The sequence below is a fragment of the Euleptes europaea genome, chromosome 3, assembly GCF_029931775.1.
Source record: "Euleptes europaea isolate rEulEur1 chromosome 3, rEulEur1.hap1, whole genome shotgun sequence".
NCBI classification, from domain to species: domain Eukaryota; kingdom Metazoa; phylum Chordata; class Lepidosauria; order Squamata; family Sphaerodactylidae; genus Euleptes; species Euleptes europaea.
The window spans coordinates 114154706-114177878 of NC_079314.1; the positions used below are offsets into that span (position 1 = coordinate 114154706).

The 23173-nt window shown below is 47.6% G+C and overlaps 1 protein-coding gene across 2 annotated transcripts in view; it reads right to left on the reverse strand.

The window, feature by feature from the left end:
* Window positions 1–23173, reverse strand: part of KRAS (KRAS proto-oncogene, GTPase) — a 42872-nt gene that overhangs the window by 19275 nt on the left and 424 nt on the right. For both annotated transcript variants that reach the window (XM_056845932.1, XM_056845931.1), the window contains exon 2: window positions 10021–10142. In XM_056845932.1, coding sequence (XP_056701910.1) covers window positions 10021–10142 — 122 coding nt within the window. The remainder of the gene's footprint in view (window positions 1–10020; window positions 10143–23173) is intronic.

Below are 23173 nucleotides of genomic sequence, written 5' to 3' on the forward strand. Positions count from 1 at the left end.
TGACCTTGGTGGTCCCTTCCAACTCTATGATTCTAACTCTCTGGCTCTGCATGGAAGGAAACGAGAGACAGGGGTGTTACTATAACCAAGGCTGCATGCCGGACACTGTGTACTCTCTTTCACATGTCCTCATCATGAATTTCTATGAAATGTATGCAAGAGAAATTCCTAATATACTGTGCCTATAGTTTTTTTTAAAAAAGAAATTTGAAAGGAGGAGCCTTCTGGATTCCAAGAAAAAAAAACTGGGATGATCTCATCACACGAAGAGGCAATTTGCAGCCCTAGTATCACAGCCTTTTCCAGATTTAGCCAGAGAATAGATTGGCCAGCAGAGAGCGCTGTTCTAACTTCTGCTTCACATTAAAGCTCACATCTGAATTACAAAACTGATCTGTTTCCTCCCCGCCCGCCCCCCCCCGCCCCCAACAGAAAGCTACTCCGTTGATATCAATTTCATTTTCAAACTCACTTTCCTTTAACCCTGTCGTCAGTTACCGTAAGAACAACGAAGCTGACATCAGCTGCTTCTGTCCTCTCGCACCAAGATATGAGCATACACAGGAATGGTCAGTTCTGTGTTTTGGAATCTGCTTTCCTTAAAAGCAGCATTAAGACCATCAAGAGAGGTCTTCTCTACACGCCTCTCTAACGTTTCACAAATGAAAACAGAGACCCCCTTGTGGTTTATCACACACACACACACTGTGGTGGAGAAGGAGAGTTGGCTTTTATATGCTGACTTTCTCTACTACTTAAGGGAGAATCATAGAATCATAGAGTTGGAAGGGACCACCAGGGTCATCTAGTCCAACCCCCTGCACAATGCAGGAATTTCACAACTACCTCCCCCACACACACACCCAAGTGACCCTACTCCATGCCCAGAAGATGGCCAAGATGCCCTCCCTCTCATGATCTGCCTAAGATCATAGAATCAGCATTGCTGACAGATGGCCATCTAACCTCTCCTTAAAAACCTCCACGGAAGGGGAGCTTACCACCTCCCGAGGAAGCCTCTTCCACTGGGGAACCGCTCTGTTAGAAACTGGCTTACAATCACCTTCCCTCCCCCTCCCCACAAGACACCCTGTCAAGTAGACGGGGGTTGAGAGAGTTCGGAGAGAACTGTGACTGGCCCAAGGTCACCCAGCAGGCTTCATGTGGAGGTTCACCAGATTAGCATCCGATGCTCCTGTGGAACAGTGGGGAATCAAAGCCGGTTCTCCAGATTAGAGTCCTCCGCTCCTAACCACCGCTCTTAACCACTACACCACACTGGCATACTTCCTGAACCCCACCCACGGCCATACGATTAAAAACACTCAACCTCAGGGCCCCCTACCCTATAAAAAGCATTATTCAAAATAGGGGTTTGCATGACTCACTAAAGATAATAAAATTTCAAAACAGTAAAAATTAATTGCACATGTATTCAAAATCAAATTAAAAATTTTAGTTGAAATTTATTCAACAAAACCGATGAACTTGATCCAGTGGTACCAGCTCTTCGAAGTCTGAAACAAAAAATCCTGATAGTTTCCACCAAATTTGCCAGTATGGTGCCATAACTTGATCTACTGTAAATTAGTGAACAACACGGTTGAAGGGCCCCACCTCTAGCGCCCCCCTGCTGCCCTCTCATCTCTTGGAGCCCCCCTAGGTAATCCCACCGCCCCCCAGGGGGTGGTACTGCCCACTTTGGGAACCACTGCTCTAGGCTGATCCTGCACTGAGCAGGGGGTTGGACTAGATGGCCTTAATGGCCCCTTCCAACTCTATGATTCTAGGGTTGCCAGGTCCCCACAGGCCACCGGCTGGGGATGTGGGAGGCTAGGATTGCCAGATCCAGATTGGGAAACTTCTGGAGATTTGGGAATGGAGCCCAGGAAGGACAGGGACCTCAAAGGGGTGCAATGCCATAGAGTCCACCTTCCAAAGCATCCGTTTTATCCAGGAGAACGGATCAATGTAGTCTGGAGATAAGCTGTAATTCCATGGGACCCCCAGATCCTCCCTGGAGGTTGGCATCTCTAGGAGTCCAGCACCACTCTATTTATTTTGACTGAGTGCCTTTTTAAAAAAACAGAGCGAAAGGAGTACTCTTATAAACTGGGGAAGCGCAAAGTCAGGATCACGGCATGGCTAGCGTTCCCAGTTCAAAAACTTCCAAACTAAATTATCTTTCTTTTTGTCTCGGCAACTGGTAGGAAGGGCAGAACGTCGCAACATCCATGCTGGATTGTTTCCAGTTCCCGGGGAACAGCAGATGGAAAGAATTCTGCAGGAAAAGGGGGCAGGGGGGACAGGAAGCAAGTCGGTCAGAAAGGGGAAGGAATCGGCGGACAGGGAGGGACATTAACGACCGATTGCCAGACAAAAATTCAAAACGTTTTGGAGCTGCGGTATCAGAAGCAGAGCCTCTATTACGCTTAAGAGCACAACAACGCTGCAGAATGAAAGGAAGAAGCTTTTAATCTTATTCCCGTGGGACCCAGCACTGTGAAACGGAGGAGGAAGGAAAATGAGAGCAGGTAGAAATGGCATTTGTTCGGGAGGCAGGGCTACCACCGGTTTCCAGGCTCTGCCCAGCTCTGCCTAAACCCTTAAGCACAATTCCCCATTCCCCATGGAGACACGGTTACGACCGGGCACTCGATATGTATCCAGCTGCCTAGCGGCAATTCACGGCCCTCTTTACAAGAAGGTAATGGAGTTAAAAAGCTATCAGATGCCTCGGCCTACCCATAACACAGCCAGAGCGTCTTCAACTGCTTTGTAAAGGAAACGCAAAGCAAACAGGACCGGGTTTCTACCCTGATGGCTGAAAGATCGGGTCGGTCCCTATAAAGGCAGAGAAACATGCCAACAAGAGCAGTAAATCAAATCAAATTAATTAATACGGTCGACTGACCAATCACGTGCCAACACATCAAAATTTCCAGACACTATAGTTTTGCACCGCAGAATCACAGACATATAAAGGTGTGAGGTCAATAAAAGCAACCCCCTGGTTAAAATTAGAATCTTAAAATTGATAAAATTGTAAAATATTCTAACAGTCATTCTCCAATAAAGCCCTGCGTATTTTAATAGCAACAGCGCAGAACTCGGCAGTTTGGAGCGTAAGCTGAGGGTCTTCTCCTAATAGGAGCTTCTTTGCCAAAAGCTCAACTGACTCTTCAGGGAATTTACCAAGTAAGGGGGGGGAAGAATAAGCTTTGATCTTAGGCAGATCATGAGAGGGAGGGCAGGAAGGGTTGCGTCAGTGCTTGGCTCTTGTGGCCCTCTCTTGCATGCCCAGGGAAATGCCAAATGCCACTCTGGGGTCAGGAAGGAATTTTCCTCCAGGCCAGATTGGCCAGGGACCCTGGAGGGGTTTTGTTGCCATCTTCTGGGCATGAAGTAGGGGGTCACTGGGGGTGTTGGGGGAGGTAGTTGTGAATTTCCTGCATTGTGCAGGGGGCTGGAATAGATGACCCTGGTGGTCTCTTCCAGCTCGGTGATTCCATGACTCCTGGGAAGAGATATGAAAAATGGTGGCCCGTAAGAAGCTGTGTTACAGAGAATCAAGCTACAGGCTCACCTCGCTTAGGACTGTCTACTTTGGCAACGGCTCTCCAGCATCTCGAAAGATATCTATCCCAGCCTTCCCACTAAAGATCATTTTAGCACGAGAAGATCAGGGACCCTGTGAGGCAGGGGCTGAGAGAGTGTGACTAATTTTGCGTAACCAATTTTGATCCCATCTTTTATTCTTCTCTGTATTGACTATAGTACCTTAATCACATTGAATATAGAAGAAGAGTTGGTTTTTATATGCCGACTTTCTCTACCACTTAAGGAAGAATCAAAGCGGCTTACAATCGCCTTCCCTTCCCCTCCCCGCAAGAGACACCCTGTGAAGCAGGTGGGCTGAGAGAGCTCTAAGAGAGCTGTGACTAGCCCAAGGTCACACGGCTTCATGTGTAAGAGTGGGGAAACAAATCCAGTTCACCAGATTAGCCTCTGCCGCTCATGTGGAGGAGTGGGGAATCGAACCCAGTTCTCCAGATTAGACTCCACCACCCCAAACCACCGCTCTTAACCACTACACCATGCTGGCTCGCTGTCTGTCACAGCAAAATAAAACTGGAGTCCACCGGCGCTATGAAAACCGAACAAAGTGCTATGAAAACCGGCGCTATGAAAACCGAGCAAAGACTTCAAGTGCAGCACGCAGCCACAGGGTCTGAGGCCAGCCTAGTGCATCGCAAGTGGTCCCGGCCTCGTCTACTATCTCCTGCGTTCATCTGCTGCTTCCTGAAAAGCAGCCGATCAGGTTGCACGCACCTGGCATCTACAAACACTACCTCAGAGGCAACCTCCTCCCAAGCTCCTTTGAAGGCTCCAGGTTCACGAAGGCCGGGCCGCCTTTCCAGCTGTATCCACAAAGCTTATAAACAAGGGCGTGTAGAAAAGTGTGCTCAGCGGGTGCTTTTCGTGTATGGAACACCCTTCCCCTGGAGACTGGCTTCAGGCCATCTTTAGGGAAGGAATAGCTTCCAATTTGGACGGGTTTTTGGTGACCTGGATTAAGCTGACGTGGAAGCTGCAAGTAGGGCATTTTAGAATGATTTTCAAAATGCCCTACAAGCTGGAACGTGTCCAGAGGAGGGCAACAAAGATGTCTGGAAGGGTCTGGAGACCAAGTTTTATGAGGAAAGGTTGAAGGAGCTGGGTATGTTTAGCCTGAAGAGGAGAAGACTGAGGGGGATATGATAACCATCTTCAAGTACTTGAAGGGCTGACATATAAAGTTGTTTTCTGTTGTTTTCTGAGGAGTTGTTTTCTGTTGCCCCAGAAGGTCGGACCAGAACCAACGGGTTGAAATTAAATCAAAAGAGTTTCCATCTAGACATTAGGAATAATTTTCTAACAGTTAGAGCGGTTCCTCAATGGAACAGGCTTCCTCGGGAGGTGGTAAGCTCTCCTTCCCTGGAGGTTTTTAAGAAGCGGTTAGATGACCATCTGTCAGCAATGCCGATTCCATGCCCTTAGGCAGATGATGAGAGGGAGGGCATCTTGGCCATCTTCTGGGCATGGAGTAGGGGACACTGGGGGTGTGTGGTGTGTGGGGGGAGGTAGTTGTGAATTTCCTGCTTTGTGCAGGGGGTTGGACTAGATGACCCTGGTGGTCCCTTCCAACTCTATGATTTTATGATTCATGTTCGACACATGACGCTGCCTTATACTGAATCAGACCCTTTGTCCATCAAAATCAGTATTGTGTACTCAGGCTGCCAGCAGCTCTCCAGGGTCTCAGGCTGAGGTCTTTCACATCACCTACCTGCCTAGTCCCTTTATCTGGAGATGCCAGGGATTGAACCTGGGACCTTCTGCATGCCAAGTAGATGCTCTACCACTGAGCCACAGCCCCTCCCACCATTGCTAGCTTCATGCTTCTGGGATAAGACATGTTCCATCGACATCCGTCAGTAATCATGGCGTTAGCTGCAGGTATTTTGTGCAAAAGTAAAAACTCTGCATTGAGGAAAGCTGAATTCTACAAGCTCGACTCATTGTGTAAACTGAGCACTTGTGCACATGGTTGTCCTTTGTGTATTTTATCCTGCAGCTGCATGAAATGGGGAGGGACAGAGGGCTACGAAGGGTATTAAAGCAACATCCCCTGACCACAAGAATGCATACTTGTTCCCACCCGTCTCCTGAGATTTCATCAGGCGTTCCTCAAGCTCTATTTTTAGTGCTTTACTAAATGTAAAGACAAAAAAAAAAACTAAATTAAATGTTGCCTACAATATTAAATTCCATTTTTGTGCAGGGCGGTCACAAAATCCTATGGTGCTATTAGCATTTGCACAACTCAGAGATTGGTAAAAACTGCTCTTTCAATTGCTTACTCTCTCTGTGAAACCCAATGCCGCTTCTCTTGCTTTCAACTAGGGATTTTCAAACTGTGTTCTGGGGATCTCATGCAGGGGGGGGGTCTTCAGATGTTCATCTGGGGCTTCTCAAAAAGTCAGTGAGCAGCAACGAACAAAATTCACTGGAAGACAAGCTAAACACGAGTCCAGAAACACCTTAAAGACTAAACAAAATTTATTGTAGCATGAGCTTTCGTCAGAGAGAGGTCACTTCATCAGATGAAAGGCAAGCTGTTCACCTCTACAGGTGTATTGAGAAGATTCAATGGGATTTCCCCCAAAGAACAACAACATGGGCAATAGCAATATCCCACAGGCCTGACAAACACATCCTGAAATTTGAACATGCTGCACAATCCCCAAAGCACCCGGCTTCCACGGCCAACAAGGCATATGAAAGACAGGCAGGAAAAACAGGTTTTGTGCCTCGGCTACCATATGACTCTGCAGGTTCCTGAGTCAATAAATTTCCATTTGGTTTACGCAGAAAACTTTCTTCGATCAATTGATGTGAGCTTATGCAGATCACGAGTGGGATGGCAGTAAGGTTTGCATCAGTGTTTGGATCTTGTGGCCCTTTCTTGCATGCCCAGGGTAGTGCTGATTGCCACTTTGGGGTCAAGAAGCAATTTTCCTCTAGGCCAGATTGGCCAGGGATCCTGGAGGGTTTTTTGTTTGTTTGTTTTTTGCCATCTTCTGGGCATGGAGTAGGGGCTGCTGGGGGTGTGGAGGCGGGGAGGTAGTTATAAATTCCCTGCATTGTGCAGGGGGTTGAACTCGATGACCGTAGTGGTCCCTTCCACCTCTATGATTTTATGATCTCCAGGTCTCAGTAGTTCCCAAAGTTTTAACAAGAGGCCAGCCAGCCGTTTTGAAAAACGTGAAGAAAAGCCCACCAGTTAAAAGTCGTTAGTCCAGAAACAAACGAATCCCACTTGATCACGGAATCACAGAGTTCGATTCCCCACCTCTCCGCATGAAGCCTGCTGGGTGACCTTGGGCCAGTCACAGTTCTCTCAGAACTCTCCTAGCCCCACCTACCTTACAAGGTGCCTGTTGTGGGGAGGGGAAGGAGATTGTAAGCCGCTTTGATGATCCTTAACGGTTGAGAAAAGCGGGGTATAAAAACCAACTCTTCTTCAGCATGGTGTAGTGGTTAGGAACAGTGGACTCTAATCTGGTGAACCGGGTTCGATTCCCCTCCCCTCCACATGAAGCCTGCTGGGTGACCTTGGGCCAGTCACAGTTTTCTCTGAACTCTCTCAGCCTCACCTACCTCCTAAGGTGTCTGTTGTGAGGAGGGGAAGGGAAGGCGATTGTAAGCTGGTCTGAGTCCTTAAATGGTAGAGAATATTGGGGTATAAAAAAACAACTCTTCCTCTCTCATTTTTCCGTCTTCCAGGCTCTGATAAGATCAGGTTACACTGGGCTATCTAGGCTGCTCATTCTGAAGTTAGAAGGTGTTAAAGTCGCTGACTTCAAACTGATGCTAGCTGCCATTTAAGGCCTGTTCTTACATGATGCAACCTGCACACCAATGCCGAGAACCAAACGAGCTGGGGCTTCTCGCTGTGTGGGAAATGGTGCAAGGTGGCTCCGAGCACAACCGGGCCCGACAACGCCAACTTGAAGAAAGGGTTTAGCTGGCACAGCCCAAAGTCACCCGCACCACACAGAAAGATGATCGTGGGCTCTTACAGCAAACACGGGGCTGCCCCCAAACTAGGCAGCCCTGTATCTAGCTCTCCCTCGTGACATCTAGTGCAAGCCACCCCATCATCTGATGAAAGGAGCTTTGACTCTCGAACGTCTATACCTCAAATATCTTGTTGGTCTCCCAGGTGTTCCCGGACTCGAATCAGGAGTCTGCAGAGGCTGCTGAATTACAACTAATAATGAAGCTCAAGACAATGCATTCTCCTGGATTGAATAGGGACCTGGGATTCCTTTCTCATTACCAATGCTGATTTCTCCAAGCCTACTACCCCTCTGCATATCACACCTGAACCAATCAAGCCTGCCAATGTCATTTACCTGGTATTGACATTCACATGCTTTTGCCATTGGGTGTGTGAATTCACCCTTCTCTACTTAAGGATAGATGGACTTGCGTTCTAGCTGTATCCGAAGAAGTGAGCTGTGCCTGTGGCTCACAAAAACTCATGCCCTGCCAGAAATTTTGATAGTCTTTAAGGTGCTTCAGGTCGAGTATCCCTTATCCAGACATCCAATATCTGGACTGATCCGAAAACCGGGCATTTTGAGCCAGCATGGAAACATTACTCACAAGCCCTCAGCAGCGCCACTGATGGTTCAATGTACACAAAATTATTTAAAATATTGTTTAAAATTACATTCAGGCTATGTGTATAAAGTGTATATAAAACATAAATGAATTTTGTGTTTAAACTTGGGTCCCATCCCCAAGACATCTCATTATGCATATGCAAAAATTCCAAAACATGGAAAGATCCGAAATACGGACCATTTCTGGTCCCAAGCAGTCCAGATAGGGGACACTCAACCCAAGCTGGATTCTTGCTCTTTTCTACTGAGCTACCCATCGTGACTGGAAGCAAATCTAGTTCTTCTACTGCCGACCAACACAACCATCCCCTGAAACTCATAATCTATTAATTTCTCTGCCACACCAACAGAAGCTACTGATGTGGACTGAAGGTAGGGAAACTCAGTGTGACATCATACATGGCAAGTTTTGCAGGACATTACAGCAGTAAAATATAAGAGGTCACATTCTTTTCTTTCTTTCTTTCTTTTTTGGCAGCATCCTTGGTCTGCTCTGACACCCAATGACCCCTTTCTGAAATGAATGGAACATAAAGAACTGAACTGGGCATCTCGGCACAAGTGGTTCAGACGGTCGCTTCGCCCGCTTGTGCAGAACACACACACCCTGCTGGTGTCAGTACCATAACACACAACAAAGACGTTCCAGGAAGCTCCAGCAGCCAGTGGGCTGTGGAGACCTCCCGTGAACATCTCAGGCAGCCTGTGGGTTGTCAAGACCTCCCGTGAACATCTTCTAGACATTCTGCTGCATGTGCCAGAAAATCTCTGGCTTGAGCAGTTCTTTTTTTCTGCAAATGAGCCTGTGGAAAGACCAAGCCAGCCTGTTCCAAAGTTTGCCCTTTCTTAAAAAAAAAACACAACAGGATTGCAATCAGTTTCGGGTCAGAGGGAAACCTACAATCTGCCTCAGACAGGCAAGATCAGGGAGGAAACTTTCGCCTGCCCTCAGCGGAGAGGGTGCACAGTTTATGCTTCTATCTTTTCAACTACTGTGAAAATACCTGGAGCCTATGAAGTAGGTCTATCACAGGTGAGCCCAGAACTGATAAGATATGATGAAACCATGCCGAAGCAAAAAAGGCGGCATGGGGGGGGGGGATATTTTATGGCAGCAATCAGCATTCACTCGGAGAGTTTTCCCCAAGGGTTGCATAACTAGCTCCGTTCGTACTGCCCACATGCCTTATATCACACATCAACTCAGCGCACGAGCGCGCAGCTGAGAATATACAGCACGTTTGCAAATCCAGGATGTGGCAGACAAATCTCATCAGAGTTCAATGCGCCCTACATTTTAACCCCAACACAACTAGAATGTAGGGCGGGTCATGTTTGTATGCATCAGAAAGTGTGACGGGGCTGACCAAGGAATACTGGTACTTCCCATGCACTGGAATCCTCTCTGGGAACGGCGCGTTTACCCTCACCTAATTTCGACGCAATCAGGATTTCAGAGCATACCTATTACACGATGCGCTGTGGAAAGCAGGCAGGATAATGCTGCTGCAGTCGTCTTGTTTGTGGGCTTCCTAGAGGCACCTGGTTGGCCACTGTGCGAACAGACTGCTGGACTTGATGGGCCTTGGTCTGATCCAGCATGGTTTTTCTTATGTTCTTATCTTTGTTGACTTCATTTATGTTAAACTGGGACTATCTATTTTATATAAGTGGCCCGGTAAGACTCTGGCCATCTTTAACACGCTCCCAAACCTGGAGTGGGGTAGCTCAGCCCATATTCCTGGATATCAAACACACGAGACGAACGTCATAGGAATTCGTTTACCTCTATTGTTGGATCGTATTCGTCTACAAAATGGTTCTGAATTAGCTGTATCGTCAAGGCGCTCTTGCCTACGCCACCAGCTCCGACCACCACAAGCTTGTATTCTGTCATCTTCTGCAGGCCTGCAGAAGTTCAACCAAGGGAGGGAAAACAGAGCAGCATTATTAAACGGAACACTAGAGAATATCCAACGTCAGAATCTCTCCAAGGTCTCTGGATTTGTTCAGAGCCCCTATCTGGTTTGTGACAAAGGAAACCCCACTTCAGCAGCACGCTCGATTATGCAACGTTCTTATTATCTTGACAGTTTGCAGTCTCTTCCAGGTCACTGGATTAGACAGAGGTGAAACAAATATACATTGAAGTACTGCAAAATTTGACTCTCCAATTTATTTACACAATTTTAAGTGATCCAAGACTAAGGAACGCCATTCCCCCCCCCCCTGCAAGTTCTAAATTCAAATCCCAAGCCCCGACAAAAGCTAATCCTAGCCAGAGAGATTGCATATACTGCACATCTGCCTACAACCAGCAGATTTCAAGATGGAGGCAACCATGCCAATTCTTGGCCCAGTTGCACAGAAGATAGCAGAAAATAACTGAAAACACGAGTCTCAAGGTAGTGAAAAACAACTGAATCGTGGTAATGGAAAATGAATTATTCTGCCGACCCCCTCAAACGTTATTCTATTAAGAGCATCTCAGGGAAATGTTTTGCATGGAGAAGAACCCTGATTCGACTCCTGGCATCTCAGGTAGAAGCAGATGTTGAGAATGACCCAAAGAAAACCATGGAGAACCACTGCCAATCAGAGCAGGGGACAACACTGAAGCGTTGTGTTCTTATCCCACAACTGCTCTTGTGATGTGGTATTTGTGTTCACCAATTCCACCAACAGGCCTGACAAAATATTCTCAACTGTTAAATCCCAGCAGGAAAATTTTTAGGTGACTTAAGATTTCTAAGGTACCAAAGTGGAGAGCACTGAGTATTTTTCTCCCCAGTTCTGTTCAGAAGATGCTCTTAGCTTCGAAGTCAAGTCGGCATCCCTAAGAACCTCTTTATACACATGCCGTTACCAGTCCAAAGTTACTTGCTTATCAAAAGCTAGGAGAGGGAGACAGCAGCAAACTCACTATTTTTATAGAATCCGAAACGGCAGAGGCCACTAACGGCACACCTTGTTTTATCGTGCTTCGCTTTAACGTGCTTCGCAGATACCAGTTGAGTATCCCTTATCTGGACATCCAAAATACAGTAAAATCTGAAATACGGACATTTTGAGCTGACACGCAAGCATTACTCACAGGCCCTAAGCAGTGCATCAAGCTGCTTTTTTTGATGGTTCAATGTACACAAAATTATGAAAAAATATTGTTTAAAATTACATTGAGGCTATGTGCATTAAGTGTACGTAAAACATATTTAAAAAAATAAATGAATGTCATGTTCACACTTGCATCCTATTCCCAAGATGTTATGTATATGCAAATATTCCAAAAGATGGAAATATCCAAAAAAATACGGAATGCTTCTGGTCCCAAGCATTCTGGGTAAGGGATACTCGACCTTTACTGCATTTTCAAGCAAGTCTATCAGCGCCATTTTCCAACAGCATGACTTTGTGTCTCCGTGTCACATTTTGGTAATTCTCACAATATTTCAAACTTTTTCATTATTATTGCAGGACTTTTTTTAAATACATCATGCTATTGCACCCTTAATAGACTACAATGTAGAGCAAACATAACTTTTATATGCGCTGGGAAACCAAAAAATGTGTCTGACTCACTTTATTGCGGTGGCCTGGAACCGAACCCGCGCTCTCTGAGGTATGCTTGCATCCCTCTAAACATAACTGGCAGCATGCAAAATAAGCAGTGCAAAAATCTATTCAAAAAGCCTACTATAAATGCCACTGTAACACTGACATACAATAAGTATACTAAATACGCTAAACACAAATGCTACTATAACATTAACACACAATGAATATACTATTACAGCAGTTGTTTTATGCTTGCATCCCTCCCCAAACGTCCCACGCTGCTCTTTCCCCAAACATTTGGCAGGGTCACCGAGTTGATTCCCAAAGCAGCTTTCGACAAGCAAAGGCTTTACTGTGGACAATGTGACAAAAGGCAGTTAAAGCCGCGAGGAACTATTCACAGGATCTACTGGCCCGCTGATAGCCAGGGAGCTCTGTGCCAATCCTGCTACAAAAGAGTAACACAGGCTGAGTTGGCTGTGTGTACGGCAACCCTCATGCCATTGAACTCTGCACAAATCTGGACCTCTATTAGCAAGCACAACTTTTCAAACGCTTGCGACCAGTTGTCAAAAACAGAGCATACTTTGGCATGCGTGCCACCATTAGGCCTTATGTGGCTGAGAAGCAGTATGAGTTACGTGAAAACCGGAGCTGCTACGCCACCATGACCTCAAAGGGTTATGTGAATACACGCAGAAGAGAGCTGAACCAAGTTTTCCAAGGCCCAAGTCTAGTATAATCACCATAACAGAAAGTAATGGAAGAAAGCTGAGTGTGGACAACGAGAGGCCATGCAGGATTAAAAAGGTAAAGGTCCCCTGTGCAAGCACCGGGTCATTCCTGACCCATGGGGTGACGTCACATCCCAAAGTTTCCTAGGCAGACTTTGTTTGCGGGGTGGTTTGCCAGTGCCTTCCCCAGTCATCTTCCCTTTACCCCCAGCAAGCCGGGTCCTCATTTGACCGACCTTGGAAGGATGGAAGGCTGAGTCAACCTTGAGCTGGCTACCTGAAATCGACTTCCGTCAGGATCGAACTCAGGTCGTGAGCAGAGCTTTTAACTGCAGTACTGCAGCTTAACACTCTGCGCCATGGGGCTCTTTAAAATGATATGTAACGTCATCACCAATTGAATGCCACGCCTCGTCTCTCAAACTCACCTTGACAGTCTTTTTATGGAACTACCAAATGCCATTTTTATATTTGGGACTTCAAACAATATTATCCTCCAATAAAGAGTAGCAATCGCGTCCTTTACTCAATCAGGGTCATTTTTTAAAATCTCAGTCTGTAATTTATGAGCCAATAAGTGTGAAGCAGACTGTTCTTGTACCTTGAACTTGAGCACGTTACCCAAACACAAGTTCTACTGCAATTAATGGAACTGTATAACCACGTAATGTATTTAGAGGCAAGTGAAACAGGGATTTTTATCTAGACAAAGCACTTTTTGCAATTGAGAGCCAGTGTGGTGTAGTGGTTAAGAGTGGTGGACCCCCCCCCCAAACAAAATCCACAACACACACTTATGCATCCCTAGTCATTCTTCATCTTGCCATTCTGGCCCCCTAGAAAGGAGAGGCCATTAGAACAAAAGCCAAAGACTTCTGGAACACTTTTCATTATGCCCTGCACCCAGAGGCCGCTTGAAATAACTCTGTGTGATGAATTTTTTTGCCCATAGCAGCTCATGCTACCCAGACCTTTCCTTTAAGCCCCTGTGGTGGCACAGGGAAATTCACCTGAACGCAGGCACTGAGTCACTGCAGGTAAACATTACGCTGCAGCAACAGCTGCTACATAAACCCTGGAAACCACCTCGCTGTGCTCGCTTCAAAGAAGGGGAGGATAAAAAATCAGGTTGATAAACAGAGCTTCCACACAAGTCATGATAACAGTGTGAGGCTCTAATGTGGCACATCTCAAGAGTCCATGATTTTGTCTAAGCCTTTTTATTTTTTTTCTATATGCTGACTTTCTCAACCACTTAAGGAGGAATCAAACCGGCTTACAATCAACTTCCCTTCCCCTCCCCACAACAAACACCCTGTGAGGTAGGTGAGGCTGAGAGAGTGTGACTAGCCCAAGGTCACCCAGCTGGCTTCATGTGTTGGGAGTAGGGAAACCAACCTGGTTCGCCAGATTAGTGTCTGCCGCTCATGTGGAGGAGTGGGGAATCAAACCTGGTGCTCCAGATCAGAGTCCACCATTACAAACCACCGCTCTTAACCACTACACCACACTGGCTCTCACTTTTAGAAGAAGAGCTAGTTTTTATATGCTGATTTTCTCTACCACTTCAGGAAGAATCAAACCGGCTTACAATCACCTTCCCCTCCCCAAAACAGACATCCTGTGAGGTAGGTGGGGCTGAGAGAGCTCTAAGAGAGCTGTGATTCGCCCAAGGTCACCCAGCTGGCTTCATGTGGAGGAGTGGGGAAACCAACCCGGTTCACCAGATCAGCGTCTACCGCTCGTGTGGAGGAGTGGGGAATCGAACCTGGTTCTCCAGATCAGAGCCCACTGCTCCAAACCACCGCTCTTAACCACTACACCACGCTGTGCTTCCACACAAGTCACAATAACCGTGTGAGGCTCTAATGTGGCATATCTCAAGAGTCCATGATTCTGTCTAACCCTTTTGACAAACCATCTAGGCTAGTGCCCATTCCAAACAGCGGGGGGTGGAGGGCACAGCTCCCCGCTATCTGTTGTCATGGGCCTAAAGCTCTTCGGAGAAAGGCCGAGATTCAAGCGACGGATAAGGAGGGAAGCCAGCTGTGCCGATTTCACACCCCCACAATTGTAAATGATTGCAAGGCCAGCTGCCTCCCGGTGTCATCATCGCCCGTGCGGGGATTCGGTTTGCTGCACCAGCACAGCCAATTGTCAGATTGGGGCCGCAGAGAGCAAACAAGATTATGCCGCTGATGGGATCAACCAGGCTTAAAAAAATATATACAATACAATAAGCAAGCTGTAAAATCGCTAAGTTTTCTTCATCATGCTCAGAGCGAACACACACACACGCCCACACTGCTTAGCCAGACTACTCTTTATCCTAGTCAAGTCCGCGCTGGCGAGATAGGAATTTCTGCACATGTGGTACTTAACTCTCTGGCTTCCTGTTTTGAGCCAACTAGCATCAGCTGCAGGGACTTCACAACATTCCCGCCTCCTTGTTTGGGATCAAAAGAGACTCGATGCTGTGAGAGCGGATCTCCCCGGCACTTGGATTGGGGCCACAACGCAGAAGGGAGAGCAACAATTCCCTCCCTGCCCTACACAATTCAACCAATTGTGTACCACCAGACCCGGGCTGACCCCCCCCCACTCCCTCTTTGCTTGTTTCCCCCCCCCCCCCTTTTCCAGGGCTAGCAGCGGCTTGGTGGGGTGGAGGCTGTTTCGAGAAGCAAAGGGTCAAATCCCCTTCTCATCTGGGGTCCCCTATAGCTGCTCTTTTCATTTAGAAAACCACTGGAAGGTCCAACTGCAGATATAGTTCCGCTGTACACCGTATTGGTCAGGCCGCTCCTGGAGTATTGTGTGCAGTTCTGGAGCCCTCACTTCAAAAAGTATGTGGACAGAATGGTGCAGGTGCAGAGAGCAACGAGGATGACCAGGGGCCTGGAGACCAAGCCCTGCGAGGAAAGGCTGAGGGAATTGGGAAGGTTCAATCTGGAGAACAGCAGGTTGAGGGGGGACATGATTGCTCTCTTTGTATTTGAAGGGCTGTCGATTAGAGGAAGTTGGTTTCAGGTAGCCGGCTCAAGGTTGACTCAGCCTTCCATCCTTCTGAGGTCGGTAAAATGAGTACCCAGCTTGCTGGGGGTAAAGGGAAGATGACTGGGAAAGGCACTGGCAAACCACCCCATAAACAAAGTCTGCTTAGTAAACGTCAGGATGTGATGTCACCCCGTGGGTCAGGAATGACCCAGTGCTTGCACAGGGGACCTTTATCTTTTACACAGAGGAGGGCAGGGAGCTGATCCTGTTGGCAGCAAAGGATAGGACTCACAAGAATGGATTTAAATTGCAAGCAGAAAGGTACCAAGCTGGATATTAGGAGGGGAAAAACTTTACAGTAAGATTTGTCTAACAGTGGAATCAGCTTCCTAGCGAGGTGGTGAGCTCCCCCTCACTGGCAGTCTTTAAGCAGAGGCTGGAAAGCACTTGTCAGGTACGCTCTAGGCTGATCCCACATTAAGCAGGGGTTTGGACTAGATGGCCTCTGTGGCCCCTTCCAGCTCTATGATTCTATATTCCTCCAGCTCGTCAGGTCTGGCCTTTGTTCAGGTTGCAGTAGGTGGCAGCAGAGCCGCTCACGTCAAAAAGAGGGAAACAATCCACATTTAAAGGGCAGCAGGTAAATGGCATCTCGAGCAACTAGACTCATCTTTTCCATGAAGCTTTTGGCCCAGCCCTTATTTTCCCCTCCTCCCCTACCAAAACTAGAAAAGGAAAGGTTATCCCTTTAGTGCAAACAATTAATCTCATCGCATCGTTTGGGAAGCAGAGATCCAGAAAGTTTGAGTTGCTTTATTAAATTTTGTAACGTGCCGTATAAATTGACGGCGCTGTATGAACAGTAACACGTGGACCGTTCTCCAAGAGAGTTATGTGTACATTTGCACACACAAGAATTCTCCAGCATTCTGTAGGGAGGCAATACGGGGGCGACGGGGGTCCTCTTCTTCGTATATCTCACAGGAGCCATTAACAGCACAGAGAAACCCAAAGCAGGTTTCGGTGGCAGGAAAGGATTAGCACGAGACGTCACTGAAGGGGAGGAAGAGATATCAGACAAAAGCAGAAGCCGAAGCATTTATCTCTGTTCCCGTGCTGATCTCTGATTTCTCAGTGGCTCGCTTATTTAGGCACTGCAGTGATTGCATCCTGCAAAGACTTCCACCGATCGCAGGACAAGATTCGAGTCCAGCCGCGCCTTAAAGACCAACAGGATTTCCAGGGTGCTACAGCTCGAATCATCAGATCTGACAAAGGGAGCTTTGACTCTCAGAAGCTGACGCCCTGGGAATCTTGTTGGTCTTTAAGGCACGAATGGATTCGCGTCTTGCTCTTCTACTGCTTACCAACACAGCCACCCACCTGAAACTATCGATCACGGTGTCATTTTATTGCGTTTTATACTATGGGCATGATCCGGCAGAATGTAAGCACTTGCTCGACCAGTTGTTTTAATGGAAGAGGTTGAACACGTAATTAAAACGTTCACCCATTGGCATCAACGGGACTTTTAAAAGGCTTAGCTTTGTCTGGATCGTCCTGTCCCTCACTCATGCACCCCTGGCTGTCTCTTTTTGCCTCCAGCCATCACCTAGTACACCTACAGGAGCCACTCTCACTTCAAATCCCTCCTCAAAATCCACTTTTCCCCAAAGCTTTTCAGGAAAGCACTTGTCAGGGATGCTTTAGGCTGATCCTGCATTAAGTAGGGGGTTGGACTAGATGGCCTCTATGGCCCCTTCCAACTCTAGGATTCTATGAACCTCTTAGTTCTCCTTCCCCAGTGAAACCAACCAGGTGAATAGCCACAGGTACTTCCCATGTTTACTACTATCCTCACATCTCCTCCTTCCTCTGGTGTCTCCCTGGCCTCAAGTTTTTACACACTACATTTGTCAGGCCTGCCTTCCTGTACTCTCTGGAAAGCATCATGTACGTCAACAGCACTTTATATAATTACCAATTATATTTTGATACTATCCTTCATCCAAGGAGCAGTGCAGATAATTCTCCCCTCCTCTATATTTATCTTCACAATAACCCTGTGAGGTAGGCTAGGCTTAGGGGCATGTGGGGTCACCCAGTGAGCTTCATAGCTAAGAGGAGATTTGAACCTGGATCTCCCCACCCTTAGTCCAACACTATAACCATTGCATCATACATTCTCTCTAGTTGCACAGGCACACACACACACACACACACAAATAGGGTCAAGGAATGAGTGCACAAAAATGTAGGGCAAAAAAAGAGGATGCATGTATGCCTTCACCAGCTGCTACAAGGGACCAACACTGAACGTTGTACAAAAGCACATTTGTACACACAGACATTACATCAACTAGAAGATATTATAGGAAAGAAAGAAGAGGAGGCAAAGTGTTTGCAACACACACACAAACATAAAAATATGCTTCACAGATAAATATAGTCCATTCCCCACACCCATACCTTTACAAGGTCTAACAAAAATTATAGCACGGGCATGGGGGAAATCAGTAACAGGGTTCCTCCTAGCAGGCAGCGTATCCATGATACACATACGAACACAGACATATATACAGTTAGAGTATCCCTTGTCCAGAATGCTTGGGACCAGAAGTATTCCGTAATTCGGATCTTTCTGTATTTTGTAATATTTGCATATACACAATATCTAGGGGATGGGACCCAAGTCTAAACACGAAATTCATTTATGTTTGATATACACTTTATACGCAGAGCCTGAATGTAATTTTAAACAATATTTTTAATAATTTTGTGTACACTGAACCATCAGAAAGCACCTTGGCGAGCTGCTGAAGGCCTGTGAGTAATGCCTGCATGTCGGCTCAAAATGTCCGCTTTTCGGATCTTTTCATATTTTGGGTGTCCGGATAAGGGATGCTCAAGCTATATACATATACACATACATATATATGTGCGTATAGTAGTTCTCTTACATGTGACACCATGCCTTTTAAACTCGATGCGGTTAGAAAAGGAGTGGGGACAATCACACCGGCCTTTGCCTGCCTCCTACACCAAATCCTCAGCTCATGAGCACAACTGGAAGCGCTGCTTTTCTAAATGTGCCTGATCATGGAGTAAACCTATGAGTTCAGCCACCATGCGTACAAGCAGAGGACGGGTCCAGCCTGCTTGCACCTGCTCCCCGCCCACATGCACGGATTTCAACACGCACAGTGTTGTGTACAGAAGGCTAAAAGCACCTTGTATGCACATTTCACTGAGCCTGTTGGTAAGAATCAGCAAACGCTTGCTCGCTTAAAACATAAAACTGAGGACTAGAACCTGGAAAAAGGACAAGTTTCAATAGCACATTTAGCCATATGCTTGTCGAATACAACGTACAAAGAAAAATCATGTTGTACGTGCATTCAATGTTGCATTTGTTACATTTGTCCAGGGCTATGCACACAGGAACACACACATTTCACTAAGCGTACACAATACCCAGCTTCACAATCACAAATATTACAGATTGCAGCCAGTGTTGTGCCCAGCGTACACAAACAGACACACCTGTATTAACATACGCATGTATGTGGATGTGCACATTTAATTATGTGTACTCACACACCTGCATGTCCATCATACAACTTATTACATTTTTATCCCACCCTTCCCTCGAAGGAGCTCTTTTTACCCTCACAACAACCCTCCAAGGTCGGTTAAGGCTAAGAGAATGCAAAAGGCTTAAGATCACCCTGTGAGCTTCTATGACAAAACAGGGATTTGAACCCGTTCCCCCCCCCCCAGCCCTCATCCAACACACTAAGCCCTATGCCACGCTGGCTACATACAGACAGAACAGGGTTTAACAAACACATGTGTTCAGACACCCTCCATACATACATGCCAGGGCTCAAGAGACAAATGTACACAGACACCTTCCATACAGACATGCCAGGGTTTAACAGACACATACATACAGACACACACATGTGCCATACAGACACACACCAGGGTTTAACAAATATGTGCATACAGACACACACCAGGGTTTAACAGACACGTGTCTCCAATCCTGCACCTTCCAAAGCGCGCGCGCACACACACACCCTGACACATGGGCACTTTCACACAGGCCAAATAATCCACTTTCAGTCCACTGTCAGTGCACCTCAACGACTGTTTGCAAGTGGATTTTGCCAGTTCACAGTAAGGGGGTTAACGCACTTTGTATTCCCAGTGATGTATTAAGAGTTTGAAAATGTTGTAAAAAAACATCGCTTTAAAAGGGTTTTTGGATACCACGGCTTATAAATGGTTGGAAGACGTCTTCACAACTAAAGAGGCCAAACAAAGGGGGTTACCACACTTTGTATTCCCAGGGATGCATTAAGAGTTTGAAAACGTTATAAAAAACATTGCTTTAAAAGGGTTTTTGGATACCATGGCTTATAAATGGTTGGAAAACTTCTTCACAGCTAAAGGGGCCAAACAAAGTGCGAACAGTACTTTTTATAACGTTTTCAAACTCTTAATACATCGCTGGGAATACAAGTGCGATACCCCCAACGTGCGAACAGTACTTTTTATAACGTTTTCAAACTCTTAATACATCGGTGCCCTGACCTGGTTGGCCCAGGCTAGCCTGATCTCATCAGATCTCGGAAGCTAAGCAGGGTCAGCCCTGGATAGTATTTGGATGGGAGACCACCAAGGAAGTCCAGGGTTGCTGTGCAGAGGAAGGCACTGGCAAACCACCTCTGGTAGTCTCTTGCCGTGAAAACCCCAAAAAGGGGTCGCCATAGGTCGGCTGCGACTTGACGGCACTTTACACACACACAATACATCGGTGGGAAGACATAGAAAGTGCGAACAGTATTATTTTTTATAACGTTTTCAAACTCTTAATACATCGCTGGGAACACAAGTGCGGTAACCCCCAACGTGCGAACAGTACTTTTTATAACGTTTTCAAACTCTTAATACATCGCTGGGAATACATAGAAAGTGCGAACAGTATTATTTTTTATAACGTTTTCAAACTCTTAATACATCGCTGGGAACACAAGTGCGGTAACCCCCTAAAATCCACCTTGAAAGTGCATTATTTGGGCTGCGTGAAAGCGCCCCATGGCGCCCCAAGGTCTAAGAGGCTCTAGGGCCGTGTTGGCGAACCTATGGCACGAGTGCCGGACTTGGCACGCTGAGCCCTCTCTGTGGGCACACACGGGTAAGTTGAGCAGCCATCGCGTCTGCCTTCCCTGGACTCCCCGCCGCCCAGAACTGCTCCGCGCTGCCTGCCCTTCCCTGGACTGCCCACCGCCCAGCTGCGCGGAGCAGTTCAACCCCCCCCCTTCCCTGGACTCCCCGCCGCCCAGCTTAGGGGCTTTGAACAAACATTAATTGTTCAAAAGCATGCCAAATGCAAACTTTTACCTTTCAGTAAAAAGTTGTTTGTATCATTGAAAGCGCTGTTATTGTGTTTTTCTTTTAAGGCAAGAGATGTGAATGTAGGAGTTGTTTTTTTCTAAACTGAAACCTCAGTATTCAGGTTAAATTGCCGTGTTGGCACTTGGTGATAAATAAGTGGGTTTTGGGTTGCAGTTTGGGCACTCGGCCTCTAACTCACTGGTTCCCAACCGGGGGCCCGTGGACCCCCAGGGGTCCGCGAGAGCTAAATTAAGGTCCGCGAAACAAAGTTATAAACCCCTAATAAATTCATATTTTCAATTAAAAGTTCTCTATTATAAAAATATATATATTCAAATATTATTCTAAGTTTAACGTTTAACTAACAGTTGTGATTAAAGTTTATTTTCAAATTCTCGGAGTTTTTATTTTGAGCCTCGGGGTCCCTGACACCGGACAAAAAAGTCCTAGTGGTCCCTGGTCAAAAAAAGGTTGGGAACCACTGCTCTAAAAGGTTCGCCATCACTGCTCTAGGGCAGCCCTCCTCTGTGGGGGGGGGGGGGAGAGACAGGTCCTGGCCAGCAGAGGCATCCTGTGGGGGTCCCTGAAGGAAATGCGGGGGGGGGGGGGGCGGTTACGATGCAAAAGGCTTTGTGAGAGGGAAAGGGCGAGGCCGGCGTGGTGGTTTGGAGCGGTGGGGTCTGACCTGGAGGGCCGGGTTCGATCCCCCGCTCCTCCACATGAAGCCAGCGGGAGGGGGGGGGATCTTAAACTAGTCACAGCTCTCTCAGCCCCACCTACCTCCCAGGCACCTACCATGCTGGGGACGCTTGCTATAATCGGGAGGTTCGGTTCCCCACCGAGGCTAATCTGGTGGACTGGACGTTTGTTTCCCCTCCCGCTACTCCTCCACACGAAGACAGCGGGGTGACCTTGGGCTAGTCACAGCTCTCTCAGCCCCACCTACCTCACAGGGGAGAAACCCAACTCTTCTTTTTCTTTTCAAGGGGGGGGGTGTCCCTGTTTGTGGGGAAACAGGCCGCCCCGCCTTTCCCCTCCCCTCCCCGGCCAAGGCGGGGGGTCCCGAAGGCGCCTGAAGGGAGAGAGACCCTCCCTCAGAGGGAGCCCCACGGAAAGGAGAGCCCCTCCTCCTCTTCCTCCCCCCCCCCGAAGCTCAAGAGCCGCCCCCCTCAATTAACGAACTAATTAGCTAACGAAACCCCCCCCCTTTCCCTCACGGACTACCGACCTGCCTCGTCTCCCGCTCCAGGGCGCCGCCCAACCGGTCGAGTCGGCGGCGAGAAATGGCCGGGGGCTGGCGCTGCCGAGCGCCGAGAGGGTCGATCGACGGCCTCGCGTTCGCTGGCCTCGGAGCGAGACCCGGGTCCCAGCCGGCGCTCGATTGGCAGGCCTGTGTGGGCAGCCGAGGCGGGGAGTGGGCGGGGCCTGCCCGGGAGTGGGCGGGGCGCGGGGGAACAGCAGCCGCCGCAGAGGCGAGCCGGCTGGCGCAGCGCGCGACAACCCCGCTCCCCCTACGCGGCCGCGGGCGGGTTATATAAAGGCGCGCTTACTCGCGAGTAAACCCATCCTCGGGGGGTCGGGGCGGGTGGAAGGGTTAGGAACCGGCGCGGTCTTCGCTGTGGGAGCGAGCCCTGCATTGCACGCCCGGGGAAGATCCTTGACCCGCAAATTTGACTCTTTACCAGCCAATTGACCAATGCAAGCCCCGTGCCGTGTTTACTCAGAGGTAAACCCCACTTTGTTCAATGGGGTGGGGGCTTCCATCCCTGATAAGCGTGCGCGTGATTGCAGCTTTTTTTAAAACAACAACAACAACAAATTGCAACAGTGACACTCAGTATAAAATGCACAGGCAACCCATTTTGGATAATAATTTGGAGGAAAAGCATGTTTTAAAAATCTTACAGAAGTAGTTAATAAAGGTGACCAATGAATCGGAGCGGCAGATCAGCAACCCACCCACCCCCACCCCGGCATCTATCCGGCAAATGACACAGAAGCAGGTGGACAAGATTTGTAAAGTACAGTGTGAATGGGAAAGCACCGCAATAAGAACCGGAGCTGTGATCTAGAGTAATAAGCCAGCAAGCAGAAAGTCCTAAGATTCTCCCATGGGAACAAATCGCACCAGGTAAGGGTGGCTGTTTCATTGTTACAGTCGCGCAAAATGACAGCTGGTAAATGAGGTCTCTGCTACACCGCAAAGGAGGGGAAAAGGAAACAGATAATATAATGCTGGCTGACATTATACAA